Source organism: Peromyscus eremicus, chromosome 1 (genome assembly GCF_949786415.1).
Source record: "Peromyscus eremicus chromosome 1, PerEre_H2_v1, whole genome shotgun sequence".
NCBI classification, from domain to species: domain Eukaryota; kingdom Metazoa; phylum Chordata; class Mammalia; order Rodentia; family Cricetidae; genus Peromyscus; species Peromyscus eremicus.
The window spans coordinates 133,122,295-133,142,202 of NC_081416.1; the positions used below are offsets into that span (position 1 = coordinate 133,122,295).

Here is a 19,908-nt window from a genome sequence, read left to right on the forward strand (position 1 = left end):
CAGAGATTATGATAGCATGCACATGTGACAGCAAGTTCAAGCAACACAAAACGTAGTTCCATCCTTAACTGAGGAGCCATTGGCATTTGATAGCTGATGGGTGAGAAAATGTCGGTTGTCTTCAATGGAGCGACACCTGGCATATATATCAACCACATTCCAGGGCAGGCCCTGTGCCCAGGAGTAGTTGGCCAACACAAACTGGACTTGATTTTTCTTAAGAGAGAATGAAAATAAAAAGTTGAGTGGGTAGGAAGGTGTGGGAGGGTCTTTAAGAAGTTGGGAGAAGAGGATATATATATATATATATATATATATATATATATATATATATATATAATACATTGTACTTAATCCTCAAAGAATACATTTAAAGCAATTAAAATATAGCTCAAAGTAAGGGTAATAGAGAGAGCTGTCATGGACAGAATGATGAGAGAGGAGAGGAAGAGGAGAAGGAGTCTTCAGAGAAATGTCCCAAACAAAGGAAAATATCTGATCTTTATATCCTTTCAAGGATATAAGCTTGAATGTTACTTGACAGGAAAGTCTATGCCATGTAATGTAGTCTGGGATAGCCTATGTGACAATGAGCTTGGGGGAGCCAGGTACAGGGTAGGACCATAAATTAGAGGCTGTAAAACCATAGCACAGATAGCTTTTGAACTCAGTTTCAAAGAGCTTGGGAAGAGAATGGCCTGACTTCTGTTTCTGCAAGATCTGGTCCCGTAGAGTGACAGGACCCGTGAAAGCACACGGAGGGCTTTTTGTGGAACTTTATAAGCTCAGTATAAGAGTGCAGCTCCCTACTGCTAGGAAATGGTGTGGAGGAGGCTGGGGCCACAGACTGGAAGTCTCTGGTAATGAGAAGAAGGAATGGTGAAGAGTGAATTCAAGAGAAGACAGTCATGGGCGGGGCTGGCATGATGGTGAGTTTGTTTCCTGGTGGTAGAGAAGAATAAAAGACTAAGCAGCTGAACCAGCCTTGTCACGTGGCTGAGAGCAAGACAAAGAACATGAGTGGGGCGGGCGGGGGTGGGGTGGGGTGGCGGTCCATCCCTCCATGTGAAGCTGACCAGGAATGGCTTGAGACAGAGCTGCCGTCTGAAGCGCTCCGGCTGTTACAGCTCACGAGGCATCGTTCATCCCGGGCAGATCACTTTCTCCATTTTTGCAACAGCTTCCTTCCCCAGGCACGGAGCAAACGCAGCCTCTTGGCGGTAAGCTGACTTCGCAGTAGCTGCTGGGCACACCTGCCATGTGTTGGGGGGAAAGTAATTGAATTGGCCCTCATCTTCCTTCTAGAAGGACGAGTTCCACTGCTGAAAATATTGCCTCATCATTTGCCTTTGAATTGGATCTGATGATCTGAACAAAATTCTTGATTGTAGGCATCAACAGAACATCCTAGCGTTAGGAAGACAAGATCTACAGAGCTCGCGGATTCCAGGCCTCTCTGGCCGGCAGTGGCACCGTCAATGGAAAACACTGTTGGCTCTAATAGGGCCATTACTACCTGACAGTCTATTACCTTCTTCATCACCATCTGCAGCAGGAACTTCTGACTCAATTCCAATTTTATCCCTGGCCTCTCCTAGGTCGGGTAGGGAAGCGGAAAGAGCGAGCTGGTATCCTTGTAACTCGATGTGCTTGAAAGGTGAAGCCTCCCCTCTGAGTAGCTGTGCCCTGCCGCTCCTGTTTTTGCCTTTTCTTTCCACAGCTGTTTAATTACATGTTACTCTTCTCTGACCTTCTGCAGTTTTTTCTACATTCTTCGCAAATTGTGGACTTTGAATAACAAAACCCGTCAATTAAATGGGTCAGCAGTTTCATGGTGTGGTAATTTCACAGCTTGATTCACAATCCCTTTCCTCATAGGCATGATATAAAATAAACCTACAGAGCTACCGAGCCCCCAGAACGTGCCACAGCTCCTCACTGGAAGCTGCTGGAGTTGGGCAAAAATATAGCTCAAACTAAGACCACTCGTTCAAGGAGCAGAGGCTTTGAAATTCTTTTGTACTGTGCTCTGAAGGATGGCTCTCCCTCTCCTGGGTCACCAGTGAGCATGGGCAGGTGTCCCTACAGAGGAAGTGTCCCCTCACTGGAGCTTGAAAGTCCTTCTCTGAACTGTGCTGGCATGGCCCTTGCTGTCCTTGGAACTGGCCCCAGTGTGTCTACACCGGGAGGTAGGAAGCCTGCTGCTTATGTGGAAGCAAGAGAGAGAGAGAGTGGTAGATATTGTAGAGTCCAGCACCCCACTCCAGGTAGAGTAGCATATGCAGTGATTTGAATCTTAAATGTCCCTGAGAGGCCAATGCATTGAAGTCTCAGTCTCCTAACTGGTGCTGCTTACTGGGAAGTGCTAGCTGTGAGAGATCATGTGGGACACCCTTAGGTGATTGGATGAAAGCTCTTGGAGGGTTTTGTGGTGCATCCTTCCCTTCCTTCCTTTGCTTTCTGGCCCTGAGGCTTTTCTTCTTCACACACCTTATTCATACTGTGCTGTCCTTACCACAGGCAGGGGCAGCAGAGCTAGCCAGTTGTGTACCTAGACCTCCAGAACTATGAGACCAAGTAAACCGTATTTGTGTGTGTGTGTGTGTGTGTGTGTGTGGTGGTGGTGGTGGTGGTGTGTGTGTGTGTGTGTGTGTGTGTGTGTGTGTATGTGTGTGGTATTTGCATGAGTATGTGTTCATGAGTGCATGCTTATGTACATGTCTCTGTGTGTGCACAGACATGTGGGGAGGCCAAAGGTCAGCATCAAGTATCTGCCTCTTGCTCTCCACCTTACCTTTGGAGACCAAGTCTCTCACTGAACCTAGAGTTCATCAACTGACTAGCCTGCCTGGCCAGGGTTCCACCTTCCTTTGCCCCCCCCTCCCCAGCACCGGAGTTGTAAAAGATGTACCTCCGAGCTCAGCTTTTACATGGCTACTGGGATTGAACTCAGGTCCTCCTGGTTACCCAGGAAGCCTTTAACCTACTGAGCTCTTTTCCTATTCTATCTGTGCCCTGTGTAAGTGAATTATCTCAGGTACTTTGTTATGCTGATACTTATACTACATATTAATCAATTCTTGCTACTATACCAGAGCAGAACTCCATGGCTTAGATAATGTAAACTTTGTCTCACAGTTCTAGAGGTTGCAAAGGCCAAAGCCGAGGTGCCAACATGGTTTGTGTCTCGTGAGGGTTATCTTCCTGGCTTGCAGATACTCACCTGTTGATGGCCCAGGAGAGCTTTATTTGGTACATTCATATGAGAGAGAGGTGGAGGGAAGGGGAGGGAGAGCCCCCTTCTCCTAAGGGCACTTCATCATATAGGCAGGGGTGAGTGAGTAAGGCTAATGTCTGGGCATGGAAGAAAGCAGGGGACAATCTAACGGCAGATGACTCAGTCCAGCTTTGCTGCTTACTGACCTTTGAACTATATAGTGAGCTCAGAAAATGATGGCAGTCTTGGTGGGAATTTCAAATCAACCTGAAGAGGAAACTCTGGAGGTGAAGGAATGGAGCTGGAGTTTGAAAGGTGAAGCAGGAGATGGTGACTGGAATTGTAACAAGATGTCCACTAGAGAAATGGTCCTGCAATCTAACTTTAAAATGAGTTGAGACCATGGTGTCTATCAAGCAGTGATGGATCTGGCCTCACAGAGGCTGTTGGGGATGTTTGGGTATTGGGGCTAGAAGTCAAGTCATGCATGGTTCTAGGGACCTTTGGAAGAGTTAGACTCGGATGCCCAGAGACCAGAGAGGTAGAAGCCAAGGTCTCCCCAGCGTTAAAGAGAGAATATCCAGAAGAGGATGCTGGACAGCACATGGTGGAGATTAAAGGTTGTAGTTAACGGTCAATACTGACTGGAGGATTCCCGTGCATTGACTAAAGCCTGTTGGCTGTAAGATCTGGTTCTACCGACTGCAGTCTGTGACTGTGGTGGGTCTGAATGAGAATGACCTCCAGAGGCTCCTGTTTGAATGCTTAGTCATCACTTGGTAGACCATTTGAGAAGGAGTAGGAGGTGTGTCTCTGGGAGTGGGGGTGGGCTTTCATGATTTAAAAGTCCACACCAGGCTCCTGTGCTCGCTCGCGCTCTCTCTCTCTCTCTCTCTCTCTCTCTCTGCCTGCTGCCTATAAATCAGGATGGAAAGCTCTCAGCTAAATTGCTCTAGCACCATTCCTGACTGCTTCCCACCATGATGATCATAGACTAACCCTCTAAATCTGTAAGCAAGTCCCAGTTAAATGCTTTCTTTTGTAAGAGTTGCTTTGGTCATGTCTATTCACAGCAACAGAACACTAACACAGTGACCAAGCAGACTTTGTAGCTTCTGTTAGTAGCATGAGCCTCAAAGGTCTGGTGGGCCCTTGTGCAGTCACAGGGGAAAAGTATCCAAGGCTTCCAGTTGGGTCCTTGGCCGCCTGACCCAGTCCCTCAGTGGCGGGTGTATGTGATCCATCTTTCCAGGATCTCGTGTCCAAATAACTTATTTATGATAAGGCCTCATGAATGATTGTCTTAAACAGCAAGCTAGAGGCTCCTGCCCTGAATCTGTTTAGATACAGGGGTGCCTGGGCTGGCAAGGGATGAGATTTAGTCATGAGTAGCCAGAAAGGAGTAGCATTGTTTTGGAAAGTTGAGATTGTAAGAGGAACACCAGGTCTGGAAGGTTATGGCTTCAGATGCATTTGCAATGTGTTGAGTGGGAGAGCAACAGGTACCAGGAAAAGAAGCCACAGGGGGTGAGATGCCTAGCAGACAGGACAGAGCTCTGGGCCGTGAGGGTTAGTAGGGCTGCATGATAGCTAGTTTCTCATGTGACTTGGGAGAGGGGACAAATATCTTGGGAACCTGGGATCAGGGATTAGGACTCTAAAAGATGCTGAGGAGGGCAGCTTGGAAAATGGGAAGAGCATGAGGTGATGGAGAACCACAGAGCCTGGAGGAGTGGGATCTCTTCGGTGGATGATCTTTTAATGGGCAAGGACCTTGTAGCATTTGGTGACCTCTCTGTGACCTTGAGAAGCAGGGTTTCTGTTAAGTTGTGGAAGCTGAATTACGGATGTTGGATGGGAAGTAGCTTTGTCTCCATAGTCATTGGTTATTCCTGGACCCAGGGAGACCAAGAATCTGGGAACAAAGCCAGTGTCTTCCCTGATACGTGTAGCCTTTAGAAAAGGTGGGCCTCGGGCTAGATGATGTCACACACTTGAACAGTGGTTTTCTAAGGTATGAACACACAGTGTATCAGTGTGCTAAAGATGACATGGGAGAAGAGAAGCAGGGGTGATAGTGGGGTCCAGGGCAAGGATAGCCAGGGCTTGGTCAGGAAAGGGCCACATGGGCTGCTGTGATTTGGAGTCTAGAAAGTTTCAGAGCTGTCTAAGGAGATATTGCTTATTATCGAGGTGGGAAGCTTTACTGAGAACACAGGGGCTGGAGGGAAGGTGGCATGATGGGCAGCCACATCACTCTTCAGAGTGGCCAGTGAGTAAGGGGTGGCCTAGCCTTTGCTCCAGGGGGTATCTCCCATCCTTTCTGTGATTGTGTAGAACTCAGCCAAGTAAGTTAGAGGACTGGAGAGCACTAAGCAGCTTTGTGGAGAGTCTGGAAGCCCATCCCTCACACACCCTGAAATGCAGTACACGATGCAATCTGCTCTGTAGTGCCCGGGGATCTTGAGCAGCCAGGTGAGTGTGGCCACAGGCTGTGATCATCTGGAGTGGAGACCCAGCTCATGGGAACACCACTCTTGTAGTGTATGGATTTCACATGCCCTTTCATGGGTGGAACAGGTTGAAGTTGATCTGAAAGATGGCCAAGTGTCTCACCTCCCTCTCCTCTCCTTCCTTCCAGGTGCTGTTGTCTGGCCTCATCGGTGTCGTCTCCTGGAAGAGGCCTCTCTCACTTGTGGTAAGTGGTACCCGCAGCTCCAGGTGGCCTTGGACAGTGCTTCGCCTGCAGAGGAGCGAGTGTGGCGGAGGCAGTGGCAGCCAGCTTTCAGCTGTTGGCAGGAGGTGGTGCCTAGTGTCTGCTACGTGCTGATGGCAGACTTTTGTACATAGTGTCTGCTTACATGCTGACGGGCTTTCAAGAACTTCTGTGCATTGGCATGCTGGGTTGGCATGCTGTACTTCCCAGCATGCCCCTTGAGTGATTCCTAAGACTGTCCTACCACATCCTTTGTCTGTTGGCTTTGATGGCATCCCTCGAGGACACACTGAGAACAAAGACATTTTGAAAGTCTGGATGCTGATGCTTTCTCCAGCCACTAAGATCTCTGTGTGCATGGGCAAATACTTACACAGGAGATGGGAGCAACACACATTCTACCAGAGTTCAAGAAACTTAAGAAATTGCATGTATAAAATATTCTTTCTTGAATCGTTACTGGGCAGGGTGAGGAGGCGTGGACCACACCAGGGGTGGGAAAGGGTGATGGGTTTTCCCTCTGAGAAGTACCCCAAGCATCTCTGTGTGTATTGATCTGTAGGCTGGTCTTTTCAATGTATGCATTAATATATTGATGTGTCTGTGTCAGGACTAGAAGAAGAGCTTTGATGGGCACTGAACAAGGCAGTGTGGTTATGTTCGCCTTTTGTATTAATCAATTATTCAAAATCTTGTTTTAAGTGATAAGACTGGGAGATAATGACGCATACTAAATATTAATGGAAACGGGAAAAAACAAATGCGTTTGTGGAGTGGAAGATACTTCCTTCATGAATGTGACTGTGATACTCTGAAGTGGTGTCAGGGGAGATAGTGGCTTGAATTCGGTTGAGCTTCCTCTTGAGTAGTTCTGTTCACAGAAGAGTTTATTTAATTTTTTTAATATAGAAAATTTCAAATGTGCAGAAAAGTGGAGGGGGAGGCTGATGTAGTGAATCCTGGTGCACCCTCCATCCTGCTTAAACAACAACAAAAAACAGCTGGTCTTTTCTTTTTTCTTCTGTGTGCTCTCCATACCGGCTCCCAGCCCTTCCCTTCTTGGATGAACAACCTTATGGCAACTCCAGCATGGGGATCAAGAAGCTGGCTCTGTGTAGGGTGGGTTGGCAGTGCACACACTGGCTGGGGACCAGCCGTAACTTCTCAACGCAGGGACAGTCTGTTCTATTCCTCCACGTACCCCCACAGGACAGACAGATGAAGACCTTGGATGCCAGCCGCCTAACAAGAGACTGTGTTCCTTAGGATGGATGTAAAAACATAAAACTTTTGTCACCCAGCCACCCCCTCCTCTATTTCCTGTCCTAGTCCCAGAGTGGAGATCATCACAGGGTGGCCAGGATGCAGGTGCCTTAGAAATACCTTATGGATGTGGCTCAGATGGATCCTGGGAAAGCTGGAGAGGTTTCGGAGCCTGGTGCAGGGAGGAGGGGATGGCAGCAGCTGGGCCTGCGGAGGCAGTGTTCCAAGTGAGTCTTGCTGGGTGATTGGTGTAGGACCAGCTGCTCTCTGGAAGGTGCTCACATTCACCTTGCCTTGATTGATCTCCTCCCAGGGTCCAGCTGGAGGATGAAGGGCTTCACTGGGGACATGCTAGCCACTGTGCCAAACCCCAGATTTTTAGTGCCTCTGTGCAGTGCAGATTTACTCCCATTGGCTCTCCAGTGCAGACTCTGCCCTCAGCAGATCCTTTCTCCACAGAAGGTTTTAGAGAGATTGTGGGTCTTAACATTTAGGGTCCCCCTATTCCCTATGCCTGTGGAGTCTCTGGGATTCAGTGAGGACACACGGGAGGTGGGGTTGGGTCTCCTTAGCCTAACACTTATGCACATCCTGTGTACATCTCATGGTAAGAACTTGTCACCAGGCCATTGTTACGTAGGAGGCTTGCAGATGCTGCCTGTCTGGATAGACACCTCTCAGAGGCAGCTGCACACTGTGGAGGGAGGGAAGTTTCGATGGGTAGTTATTTGTCTCTCCCATAAGAATGTTCTTTGGTCTGTGCAGAATCCATGGATACAGAGGCCCAACTCTACATATTTACATATCTATGTATCAGTCAGGGGGTCCCCAGAAAACACAACAAACAGGAGGTATCTAGCTAATCTCTGCCTGCTCATCTATTAGGGTATTTACTTTAAAGAATGTCATGAGATTGTTAGCAAGGCCAAAATTTACAGCCTGGGCCTGTAGGCTAGCCCCTCAGGGGAGAGTGAGTGTCCCTTGAGTCTGAAGCCTGGTCCCTTTACTTGGGAGGAAGTCATTCTTTCTTCTCATAGGACTTTCAACTGATTGGATGAAGCCCTATGAGAAGTCCCCACATTAGGCAGGACATTCTGCTTTGTTCAAAGATTATTGACTTAAATGTTCATTTCATGTTAAATACATCATAGCAACATCAAAACTAGTGTCCCACCAAGTACCTAGCTAGGAATTATGTGCTTGCCACGTTGACACATGTTGTTGGTTGTTTTATTACTCTTTACTCTTTTGGAGGGCCTGCTACCCAATTCCCAAATAAATCACACATGGAGAGTTATTATTACTTATAAATGCCTGACCTTAGCTTGGCTTGTTTCTTTTCAGCTTTTCTTAACTTTAAATTATCCCATCTACCTTTTGCCTCTGGACTTTTGCCTTTCTCTTACTTCTGTAATTCTTACTTTCCCTCTTACTCTGTGGCTGGCTGTGTAGCTGGGTGGCTGGCCCCTTGCATCCTCCTCCTTCTCTTGATCCTTGATCTCTCCTCTTTTCCTCCCAGATTTTTCCCTCTATCTATTCTTTCTGCCTGCCAGCCCACTTATCCTTTCTCCTACTTTTTTTTTTTTTTTCTCGAGACAGGGTTTCTCTGTGTAGCTTTGCGCCTTTCCTGGAACTCACTTGGTAGCCCAGGCTAGCCTCGAACTCACAGAGATCCGCCTGGCTCTGCCTCCCAAGTGCTGGGATTAAAGGCGTGCGCCACCACGGCCCGGCTCTCCTGCTTTGCTGTTGGCTGTGCAGCTCTTAATTAGACCATCAGGCAAAGCAACACAGCTTCACAGAGTTAAACAAATACAACATAAAAGAATGCAACACATCTTTGCATCATTAAACAAATGTTCCACAGTACAAACAAATGCAACACATCTTAAAATAATATTCTACAACAGACACGTGAAAGTAGCTGTCACTCAGGATTATTAGGTGAATGACCCGAAATGCTCCATTTGCAGTAATACCATTGAAATACTGTGGGTAACAGTGGTGGCCCTTGGTTGAGTGTGATGTGTGCGCTTCTCTTCCCAGTAATACAGGCAAGAGTCACTTGTGTATTTTAGAAGAGAAGGGGAAACCTCCAGGCCTTAACACAACTAACTCATACTTGAACCCAAGTCTTTGACTCCAAAATCCTTTCTCCCACCCAACCTACCATGGGCCTCAGAGACATCCCCTCCTGCCTGCTGGTTCTTCTGCCTGCTGCTTTGTCTCTAACTACACATCCCTTGAGTTGTACATCGCCTTTTACACTGCCACACCCCAGCCTGGATGCTGAGGAGTCACTCTTACATCTTACATATGTCTTTCCATACTTATCCACAGGGTCTCACTTTTACCACTTTAATATTTGTTCACTTGGCCCTCTCTTCTCTGTGCTTTTAGCAGTCCCCAGCCTCCTCTCACAACATCCTAACATAGACTATTGACAGATCTCGGTGCCTGTTTGTTTTTTTCTCAAAGCTACTTGGCATGCTCGTACACACACACACACACACACACACACACACACACACACACACACACACACGCCAGTCAGTATCTGCCTAGGACATTACACCTAAGGCTGTATACTTCTTAATAAAGAAAAAAGGCATATTTAGCTCACAATTTTGGAGACAAAGTACAAAATATGGTGGTCTCATTGGTTCAGCCTCTGTTGGGTCTCATGACACGTGGCATCATGGTGGGAGTGCGTGCAGAAGAAAGAACATGATGGGCCAGGAAGTCAGACACTAGGCAGCAGCCAGCCTCTTCCTTTTATAACAAGCCATTCTTGCAGTAGCTCACTTCAGGAGACAGTCATTCATCCCTTCTGAGGACACAACCGCAGTGGCCTAACCTCCTCCACTAGGCCCTATTATCATCAAACTGAGAACCAAATTATAACCCACGAGCCATATTTACACACTCAAGCAACAGCCAAGCCATGACATCATGTAAAGCATGCTACGTTCATCTCTCCGTATTTAAGACCCTCTCAAGTTCCCCAAATCCAGAAAATAGAAGTAAGTTTTGTAGGTGACGAGTGAGTTGTGAGGAGCAGAGGAAGATGAGGGGAGGGGCTTGCTGGAGTCCTATAGCTAGAATGCCTTGAAGTCTTTTTTAGTTATAATTTATCCACTTCTCTCTCTCCCCCTCCAACTCTTCCATATCTCCCCTATTCCATCTCAAATTATTGACCTCTTCTTTAATTATTGTTACACACACGCACGCGCGCGCGCGCGCGCGCGCGCACACACACACACACACACACACAACTTGCTGAGCCCATTTAGTGTTGTTCTTACATACATGTGTTTAGGGCTGACCACTTGGGATTAGATAACCTACCAGGGGTCTATCCCTGGAGAAAATTGAGTCTCCCTTTTTCAGCAGCCATTAATTGCCTATAGTTCTTCATCCAGGGGTGGGGCCTTATGAGGCTTCTCCCATTATGTTGGCATGTCAACTGGCGTTGTCATTGTGATATTTTGTTTGGGTGACTATGTTGAGATTTTATGGATGAAGTTTCCATCATGTATAGAAAACACTATTTCACAGCAGAAGTTTGGGTCCTCTGGCTCTTAGGATCTTCCTGCCTCCTCTTCTGTGATGTTTCCTGAGCCTTAGGTATAGGTTAAGGTTGCATTATAGATGAATGAATTGGAGTTGAAACCAGGATATTTTCTAACTGTATTCTAAATACATGTATCCTTATAGCTACAGATAGGTGTAGTTCTCTCCTCTCATCAAAGAATCTTCTTTCTGCTACAGATGGAGACTATTTCAAAAAATCTACAACTGGCCAAAACAGAGAACAACAGACCTTGAAGTCTTGATTTCTTTTCCCCAAGCCCCTGTGTTTATCCTCTCCCTAATGATGGCCCATCTTTCTGGAGGTGCAAACAGACAGGGTCACTGTGAACTTTCTAGTTCATCCCCAGGGATATCACTGGCCTTTTCTTCTCTGTGGGGACAGCCACAGTGAGTTGACTTCTCTGAACAGAAAGTGTCCCTAGTGGTAGTTAGAAAGAAGCAGTGTCAGATGCCTGCTGGAGTCCCTGGGTGAGTTCAGGGGTGAGTGACCTTGTTGGTGGCAGGGATGGCTGCCTCCAGTGTCAGTCGACAGCAGCATCCCTTTGAGACTCTCACACGTGAGCGGGTTATTAGGTGTGCTGTGTCTCTTCCCTTGCATGAGTCTGAGCCTCTGCAGCAGCTGTGGGTTGAAAGACAGAGTCAAGTCTTCTAGCACAAAGCTGGTGACACACCGGAGGAAGGATCTGCCATGGGGGAGGGGAAGGGACAGCAGCCACCTGACCAGCACTTGGGGGAGAAGACCTTGTGAGCATGATACAAGAGGGATAAGAAGAAGGAAAATGCTGTGCATGGGTGGGGGGGGGCGTGGTGCACACACTCCTGAAGTACTCTGTGAGAGCCTTCTCAGACACTGAAAGCCAACGGCAGCAGTGACAACAATGGCAGCTGTGACAACAATGTACGTTTTTGGTTTTTTTTGTTTTTTTTTCACCTGGTGCCATTTGTCATGTGAAATGTCTCCGATTGAGGGACTGGTCCTCTTTGCAGTAAACTAATCCCAAGTTAGTGCCCAGACCACACAGCTCTAATTAGATGATGTGTCAAAAGACTCGAGAGAAGCACCTTGTGACATTTGTGATCCTAATGGTGACGCTCTCATGTGTAATCACAGGTAGCATGATTTCAAAAGCTTATGTAAACTAGCAATGCGTCGAACCCTGCCTCCCTACCTTACTTGAAATAATTATACTATGGGGACTATTACATGAAAAGAGTAAAACTAACCCTTTGTCCTCCTCCTCCTCCAAAGAAACCATCCACAAGGTTGAAATATTTTTATATATAACAAATTATACATTATCTCATATATCGCAAAGCATTGTGAATCCGTTTTAAAGAACGGGATATATTTACTATTGCTTGCCTTTTATGACAGGAACCTGGCTTTTTGGTTGGCTCCTTTGTGAATGTGCTGTTTCTCATCATAAGACTGTTTCATTGTCTGTGGGTTTCTTAATACATGGATCCTTCTCTGTTTTAAACAAACAATACTTTATAATGCTGTTGTCTTTTAATTTTTAATGACACATCTTTGGTTTATTATCTATCTATCTATCTATCTATCTATCTATCTATCTATCTATCTATCTATCATCTATCATCCGTCCATCCATCCATCCATCCATCCATCTATCTATCTATCTATCTGTGTGTGTGTGTGTGTGTGTGTGTGTGTGTGTGTGTATGTATGTGTGTGTCATGCCACAAGTGAGGAGGTCAAAGGATACCTGCAGGAGTCATGTGGATCCTGGAGGTCAAACTCAGGTCATCAGACTTGGCAGCATATGCCTTCACTTGCTGAGCCATCCCTCCTGCCCTGTTTTTTTAAAAAAATATTATTATCTTTTTAATCTTGTAAAATCTGCTTAGCTTTTCCCCCATTTATGTGGCAAAGTTTTATATGCCTGAGGCTATCTGTGCCTCATCATGTAGCCAAGGATGAGTAGTCACTGTGTCAGTAGGAGCTTTTGAATGTTAGCGTTTCTCCTCATGTATGAAGTGTTTCCCCCTCCCGTTGCTGGATGTGGGTCTGTTTATTGATGTCTGTGCTGTGGAATGAACCTGTTAGTCTCTGAAGCCAGTACTATCACTTCAATTAACCAGCCTTCCTAACAAATCATGTTTTTGTTTTGTGACTAATTTTCCTGGCTATTTCTGTACATTTTTCTTTTTAACAAATTTTAGACTAAATGGCTAAAGTTGTCTAATGATTGTGGATTTATTTTCATCATGAATGAATTGATTTTTATCAATGAATTTATGGACAAATGATACCTATAATACTGATAGACATTTTTGGTTACAATTTCTGAAAAGCTATTAATATTTTGACTTCAGATCTGTTTAGCAAACACTGCAGAGACTATACTCATTCTGATTATTTGTTTATTAGATACTTCAAGAAAATTTTGCTTCAATTTAAAAACAAATTATCTCTTCTTTGTCCTTTTTGGTATGTCTTTCTTGAATTCCAAACAGACATTACACCTGCTAAATTGACCTTTTACATTAAACATTTCTATCAGTTTCTTGTCTTTTTCTTTCTTTCTGGGTATATTTCCTCTATTTTATTTTCCAGAGCTATTTGGGCTTCAACTACATCCATTCTACTGGTTAACCCTAGTATTAAGCTTTTCATTTTGACAGACACCTGTGCAATTTGATAGGAACTTTCTGTTCTAGGATGAATTTTTTTTTCATAGCATCATTCACGTTTTATGAAACATGTGCCCCACAACCCACAGGTCAATTCATACCCTTTTTTCCCCAGGCCCTCCTCTTGCACAACACCAGCAATCCCTGCTTGTCCTTTTCTATTCACTGAAGAATTGCTAACTCTGTGAATATAAAGTGAGTGACTTATAGACATCATGTGGTTGGGTTGGGTTTTAAAAATATATGTTGCCAATGTCTGCCCCACAATTGAAGGCATTTTCCACTTAGCCTAAGTTCTGATAAGGAAGGATCATGACTCAGACTCTCTTTTCTTTCTCAGTGCCTTACATGTTAAAGTGTTTTTCTAATCCTGTGTTATTACCCTCTTTCATGTTTTCTAGCATAGTACTTGGTAATTTTGATTGTGAGCCTAGCCTTTAATGGCTGAGCCATCTCTCCAGCCCCAGCCCTAACAGACTACTTTAATTCTATTCTTTTTATTTATTTATTTAGGTTTTTTTTTTTAAAAAAGAACAAAAACAAAAACAGGTTTTCTCTGTGTAGTTTTGAGCCTGTCCTGGATCTCACTCTGTAGACCAGGCTGGCCTCGAACTCACAGAGATCCGCCTGGCTCTGCCTCCCGAGTGCTGGGATTAAAGGCGTGTGCCACCATCCACCACCTGGCTAATTCTATTAAGAATGTGTTTTTGCATTGTTGTCTTAGTTATTGTCCTTGATAACAAGATGAACATCGTAATATATGGTAGCCTGCTTCAGATGAATACTATCTTAATGTCAATACTATAAAAAAAAGCTGAACTTCTGTAACTCTGTTCTTCATTTTTTTATGCTGTTTTATTTTATTTTAAATCAGACAGGAGAAGAGTTACGTTTCTGTGTGATACTGTCCCTTTCTCTCATTTCTTGTAGGATGTGTCTCATAACAAATTCTCCTAAGTTTTTATTTCGGAATGGCTCAAACTTTCCTTCATTTTAAAAGGATGGTTTTGCTATATATAGAATTCTTGATTCATAGGTTTTTTTCTTTTTATTCTATTTTATGGCCTTAACTATGCCCCGTGTTGCCCTTTATCATATATGATTTAGGAGAGACTAGTTATTGATCTTGAGGGGATCCTTTGTGAGTGACAGTCACTTGTTCTTGCTTGTGTGATCTCTCTTCGACTTCAGCTTTTGACAGTTGACCTAAGACGTGTCCAGGTCTCAGTTCTTTCAAGTTTGACCTACTTGAAATTCCCTGGGCTTGGACGTTTAGATTCATGTCTTTTATCAGATTTGAGAAGTTTGGGGCCACGACTTCTTCAAAAATTTTTGCTAACCTTTGTTTCTTTTCCTCCCATCCCCTCTCTACACTCCCTTCATGCGTGTTTAGCATCCTTAGTGGTGTTTCATGCATCGTTTAAGGGAGCAGTTCTCGACCTTCCTAATGCTGAGACCCTTCAATACGTTCCTCATATTGTGGTGACCCCCAACCATAAAATTATTTTCGCTGTCACTTCATAATTGTAATTTTGCTACTGCTATGAATCATAATGTGAATATCTGCATTTTCTGATGGTCTTAGGAGACTCCTATAAAAGGGTTATTATTCTACCCCCAAAGGGGTCGCAACCAACAGGTTGAGAACCACTGGCTTAAGGTCTGTTGTGTTTCTTGGTTCCTTGTTCCCCTTCTGTCCAGACTGGATAATGTCAATTAGCTGGTCTTTCAGGTCCCTGCTAATTCCTTCTACCTACCCAGTCCTGCTGTTTTACTTCTCTGAAGAAATATTCATTTGAATTTCTGTTCTCTTCAGCTCCATAATGTATGGTTGATACTTTCTTATGACCCCTGCCATCTTTTTGGTATTTTCTACTTAGTGAGACATCATTGTCCTGTGTTTTTTTCCTTTAGTTTTTTTCCCCCTTAAACAAGATTTTAGGTCTTTCCAGTATATTTAAAAGAGCTAAGCTGAAGTCTTCAAGCCTACCATCTGGCCTTCCTCAGGACTGTTTACATTGATTGTTTTCCACTCTCACGTGTGCCTTGCTTGCTATATCTCTACATGTCATATAATTTCCTGTTGCAAATCAGACGTTTTCAAGAATAGAACATGGCACCTATGGCAATTCAATTTACCCCTCTCCATATTTCATTGTTGATACTGTTTATTGTAGACTTTGCTGCTTGCTTGTTTAGGGATTTCTTAACTAATTTTATAAAGTAGTGTTCTTTGTCAGACATGCTGCTGAATTGCCTACTCAGTAAACCCAGTAGTTAGCTGGATCATGGTTAGACAAAGATTCCTTTAAATGCCTGCAGCCAATGCCTAGTCTCTGCTAAGGGGTTGTGTGTGTCCCCTGGGACACGCCTTCGACGTAATGCCAGGCAGCTGACAATCTGCTTTAGCATTCACTTCCTGCTTACATTCAGTCCTAGACTTGGAGGCTACAGTTTAGAGATGTCTCAAGTCCATCTTGGGCATAAACACAACTCTACACATCCAGGTGACATGCTGTGTTCCCAGAAGAATGCTGGGGCTTTTCAAAAGCTTATGGTCATTTTACTCCCTAGCTTTTACTAAAAGGCTTTTTGAATACTCTTCTAATCTGCCATGAATATCATCTACTACTTAAGCGACTACAGCATGAAAACACTTACCTATAACTGTATGTGACATTTCTCTCCCAGGGGTCAGACTTTTCATCCTGGGTGGGTTCCAAGTAAGGTAGAGTACAGATAACCATTGAGAATGTTCTCCAAGCTGAGATGTGAGATCTGTCACGTTCACCAACTGAATGCACACCTGGAAAGATCATTTCTCTGACCTCATAGAGCTCTGGTCTCTTGGTATCTCCTGGTAAGACCCATCTGTTATTCAAAGGTGTCATTGGGAAGATGTTGAACACACTTCTTTATCCTCTTGGAGTGTTTTAATGTAGCACATTTCATTACATTGTCTTTATGTTTTAAAAATAGTTCTTTGAGACTCTCCTACAGTGTATTTTGGTCTTATTCACCTTCCCTCACCCAAATCTTCCTAGATTCACACCCCTATCCCTTCCCACACATCTCTGTGTCTGTCATCCCCTCTTGCCCATCAAGGCCTGTTTTTTATTGCTCAAATATTTTTGGGTGTGGTCAGTTGACTGTCTCACTCCCAGAAGCCAGGCATTGCCAATAGCTTCTTGGCTAACTTCATGCCCAGCTCCCCTCTTCACACTGAGATTTGCCTGGCTTGAGCCTTCCACAGGTCTTGTGCATGCTGTCACATGTGCTGTGAGGAGCCTTCCTGCTGTGTCTGGAAGACACGGCTTCCTTGTAGTCGTCCGCCACTTCTGGCTCTTCCACTCTTTGTGCCTCCTCTTCCACAGTGATTCCTGTGCTTTTGGAGGAGGGAGTGAGATATATCACACACACACACACACACACACACACACACAGATGTGTGTATATCATATATATATATATATATATATATATATATATATACATCATTCATATATTCCATTTAAGGCTGGACGTTCTACAGTTTCTTACTCTCTGTACCTCAGCCAGTTGTGGGTCTCTGTGTTGATCATCATCTATTGCAAATAGAAGCTTCTCTGATGAGGGTTGAGAAATGCCTTAATCTATGAACATAGTCCAGGACAGTAGGAGTTGTTTTAATACTGTGTCCATGTAGCAGAACAATAGTAGTAGGTTCTCTCTGAGGCACTCTGACCTGTCCAGCCATAGGTTCTTGGCCCAGTAATGATAACAGGTATGGGTTTCATCTTGTGAAGGAGGCCTTAAACCCAATCAGAAAGTGCTTGGTTACTTCTGTGACATTCCAGCCTCTATTGCACCAGTTGGCACGCCTTTCCAGGTCCATTGTTATTTTAGTACATGTAGGGTTCACACCTGAGTAAGACTGATGGTTACTTTTTTCCTCTGGCAGAATGCATAGAACTTTTAGAGCTAGGAAGGCTATCCAGTAGGGACGAAGCTTCCAGGTCAGTAGCAGCTTGATTTCTAACAGAGCGCTGCTGGGACTGAAGAGGCCCTGGTACTGATGGATGCAATATGGATGAGTCTCAAAAGAAATGCATTAAAGAAGCCAGACTTGCTGTGATAGCACATGATTGTAATTCTAAATCTTGGGAGACTGCAATGTCAAGGTCAGCCTGGGCTGCATAGTGGGCTCCTTTCAAAGAAAGACAGAAAGGAGAAAAGAGAAGGGGAAGGGAGACCAATCATGAGAGACCCTGTGATCAGGATTCTCTGGATGCTGGTGATGGAAGAGGAGATTGCTACTTTTAGGGCTTGAGTGAGGGGAAGTCTTGAAGCATATGGGCATGAGGGAACCTCTGGTTTCTATGGAACATTCTATGCTTTCATTCTGGTGGTGTTTACATGGCTATCTGTGTTTGTTAAGATTCATTGACCTGTTCAATTAAAATGATTAAATGTTCTTTTCTGCAAATTAGACCTTAATAAATACAATAAGAACACCCCAGTTTAAATAACACATTCTATCTAATTGCATTAGTCATTATTATCCAAAACAAGCCCAGGAGGTACAGAAGTCATCAAAGAACTCCTCAATGGCTCTTAAGTTGCCACGTGCCCAAGAAGCACCAATGACATTCATTCAGAATTTTAGAATTTACATTTAAATTACATGTGAAATTTAGATTTCACAACAGACCTTGTTCTGGCTTGGGGGGTTGCTAGCAGGTGCTAGGATTCTGGCTTCTGAGTCTTAGGTAGAAATAGCTAACAATGGTGACAGTAGCCAGGAAGGTGTGGAGGATTACAGAGTCAAGTGCTTATGTTGAGAACATGTTTGAAGCACCACTGATAGACTGTTTTTTTTTTCCTACAGTGTTCTGTAGGAGAAAGACACATAGTAGATTTCAGAAATACTAAAAGTTCTCTGGTGTTCTTACAGTGTTTGAAAAATCACAGTATCAGGTCATAGATGAAAAATTCAGTCTCTTCCTTTAGTAGAATGGCTAAATTAGCAGGTGCATCCAGACAGAGGGTCATTCAGTACTAAGAAGAGATGACCTATCAAGCCAGGAGGAGACAAGGAAGAAACTTAAATGCTTATCACCAAGTGAAAGCAGCCATCCAGCAAAGTCTGCACACCTTTGATAAAAGTCGGTCTGTGGAGAAGGTCAGAAGATGAGAAGTTGCAAGGGAGTGGAGAATGTCCAACAATTAGGGGCTGTAGGGAAGGGATAACTAGGCAAAACTCAGTGCTTTTAGGGAAGTGAAATGCTTTCGTTGATACTGCAAATGTGAATGCACACCACTATGCATCTGTCTGAACCATGGAATGTTTAACACCCAGAGTGGGCCCCATCATAAGCCATAGACTTGGGGTCTTAATGATGAATTCGTGGGCTCGCTGATGATAACTAATGTGCCTTCGTGGTGGGGGATGTTGGTAGCAGCAGAGGCTGTGCATATGAAGAGAGAGGGAATAGATGGGAAATTTCAGGTCTCCCCTCTCAATTTTGCTGTGCATTTTAATTATAAAAATAAAACCTACTAAAATTCTTTAAATTATAAACATTGCAAAGATATAACCCCCACATTAGGATGCATCCAGTTTATTTGAAATGACTAATAATAAGGAAAATGTGTGGTCAATCTGTTGCCACTACACCAGCTGTTTCCACCTTCCAGATGGGCTGGGAAAGCCTCTAGAGACAGTTGTACAGCAGGAGACTTGAATGGGCAGAAACCACAGCCACAGGATCTCATTACTTCAGTGTGACTTCTCTGACAAAAGTGGGTATGACAAAGGGTGTGGGCTGAGACCCATCCACCTACTACCTCCACTTAGAGCTCATGATACCCAGTGAGGCACCTCTGTTGTCCCACTCAAGGAGAAACTGAGGCACAGGACAGGTGTGCAGCAGGTAGACATGGGTGTGCTTTCAGCCAGGGCAGACTAGTTCATAATCAGAGTTCTCTATGTAGCTAAAAGTCCTCTTACATTAGCTCACTAGGGCATGACTCAGACTTGTAGCTTGAACTGAGACCACAGCACATCAGACTTGAAAAATACTTGTAGGGCCAATGATTCTTTCACAGTTTTTGTTTTGATTAGGAGCTATCACATAGAGGGAAGGTTTTTATTTTTCCTGTCTATGTTTATTTTCTTTTTTTAAAAAATGCTTTTAATTGAAGTAGCTTTCTCCACTTTTTCCTCCCTCCAGCCCCTCCCAGCTGTCTTCCCTCAAGTCTTCCCATTTCTCCCACTCAAGCTGATAGCCTCCCTTTCTTTGATTATTATTGTTACTTATGTGTGCATGTATGTATGTGTATGCACAAATCTCTCTATATAAATACAACTTGCTAAGTCTGGTTTTTCGGTGATGTGTGTATGGTTTGACCACTTTGGGGCTCATCTTTGGGAGAGGCTATCTCATTCTCCCAGTAGTCATCAACTACCTACAATTCTTGTCTAGGG

General features: G+C 44.3%; 1 protein-coding gene across 1 annotated transcript in view; it reads left to right on the forward strand.

Moving 5' to 3' along the window:
• Entrep2 (endosomal transmembrane epsin interactor 2) overlaps window positions 1-19,908 on the forward strand; it is a 419,262-nt gene that overhangs the window by 178,791 nt on the left and 220,563 nt on the right. The window contains exon 2 of the mRNA XM_059273396.1: window positions 5,859-5,915. Coding sequence (XP_059129379.1) covers window positions 5,859-5,915 — 57 coding nt within the window. The remainder of the gene's footprint in view (window positions 1-5,858; window positions 5,916-19,908) is intronic.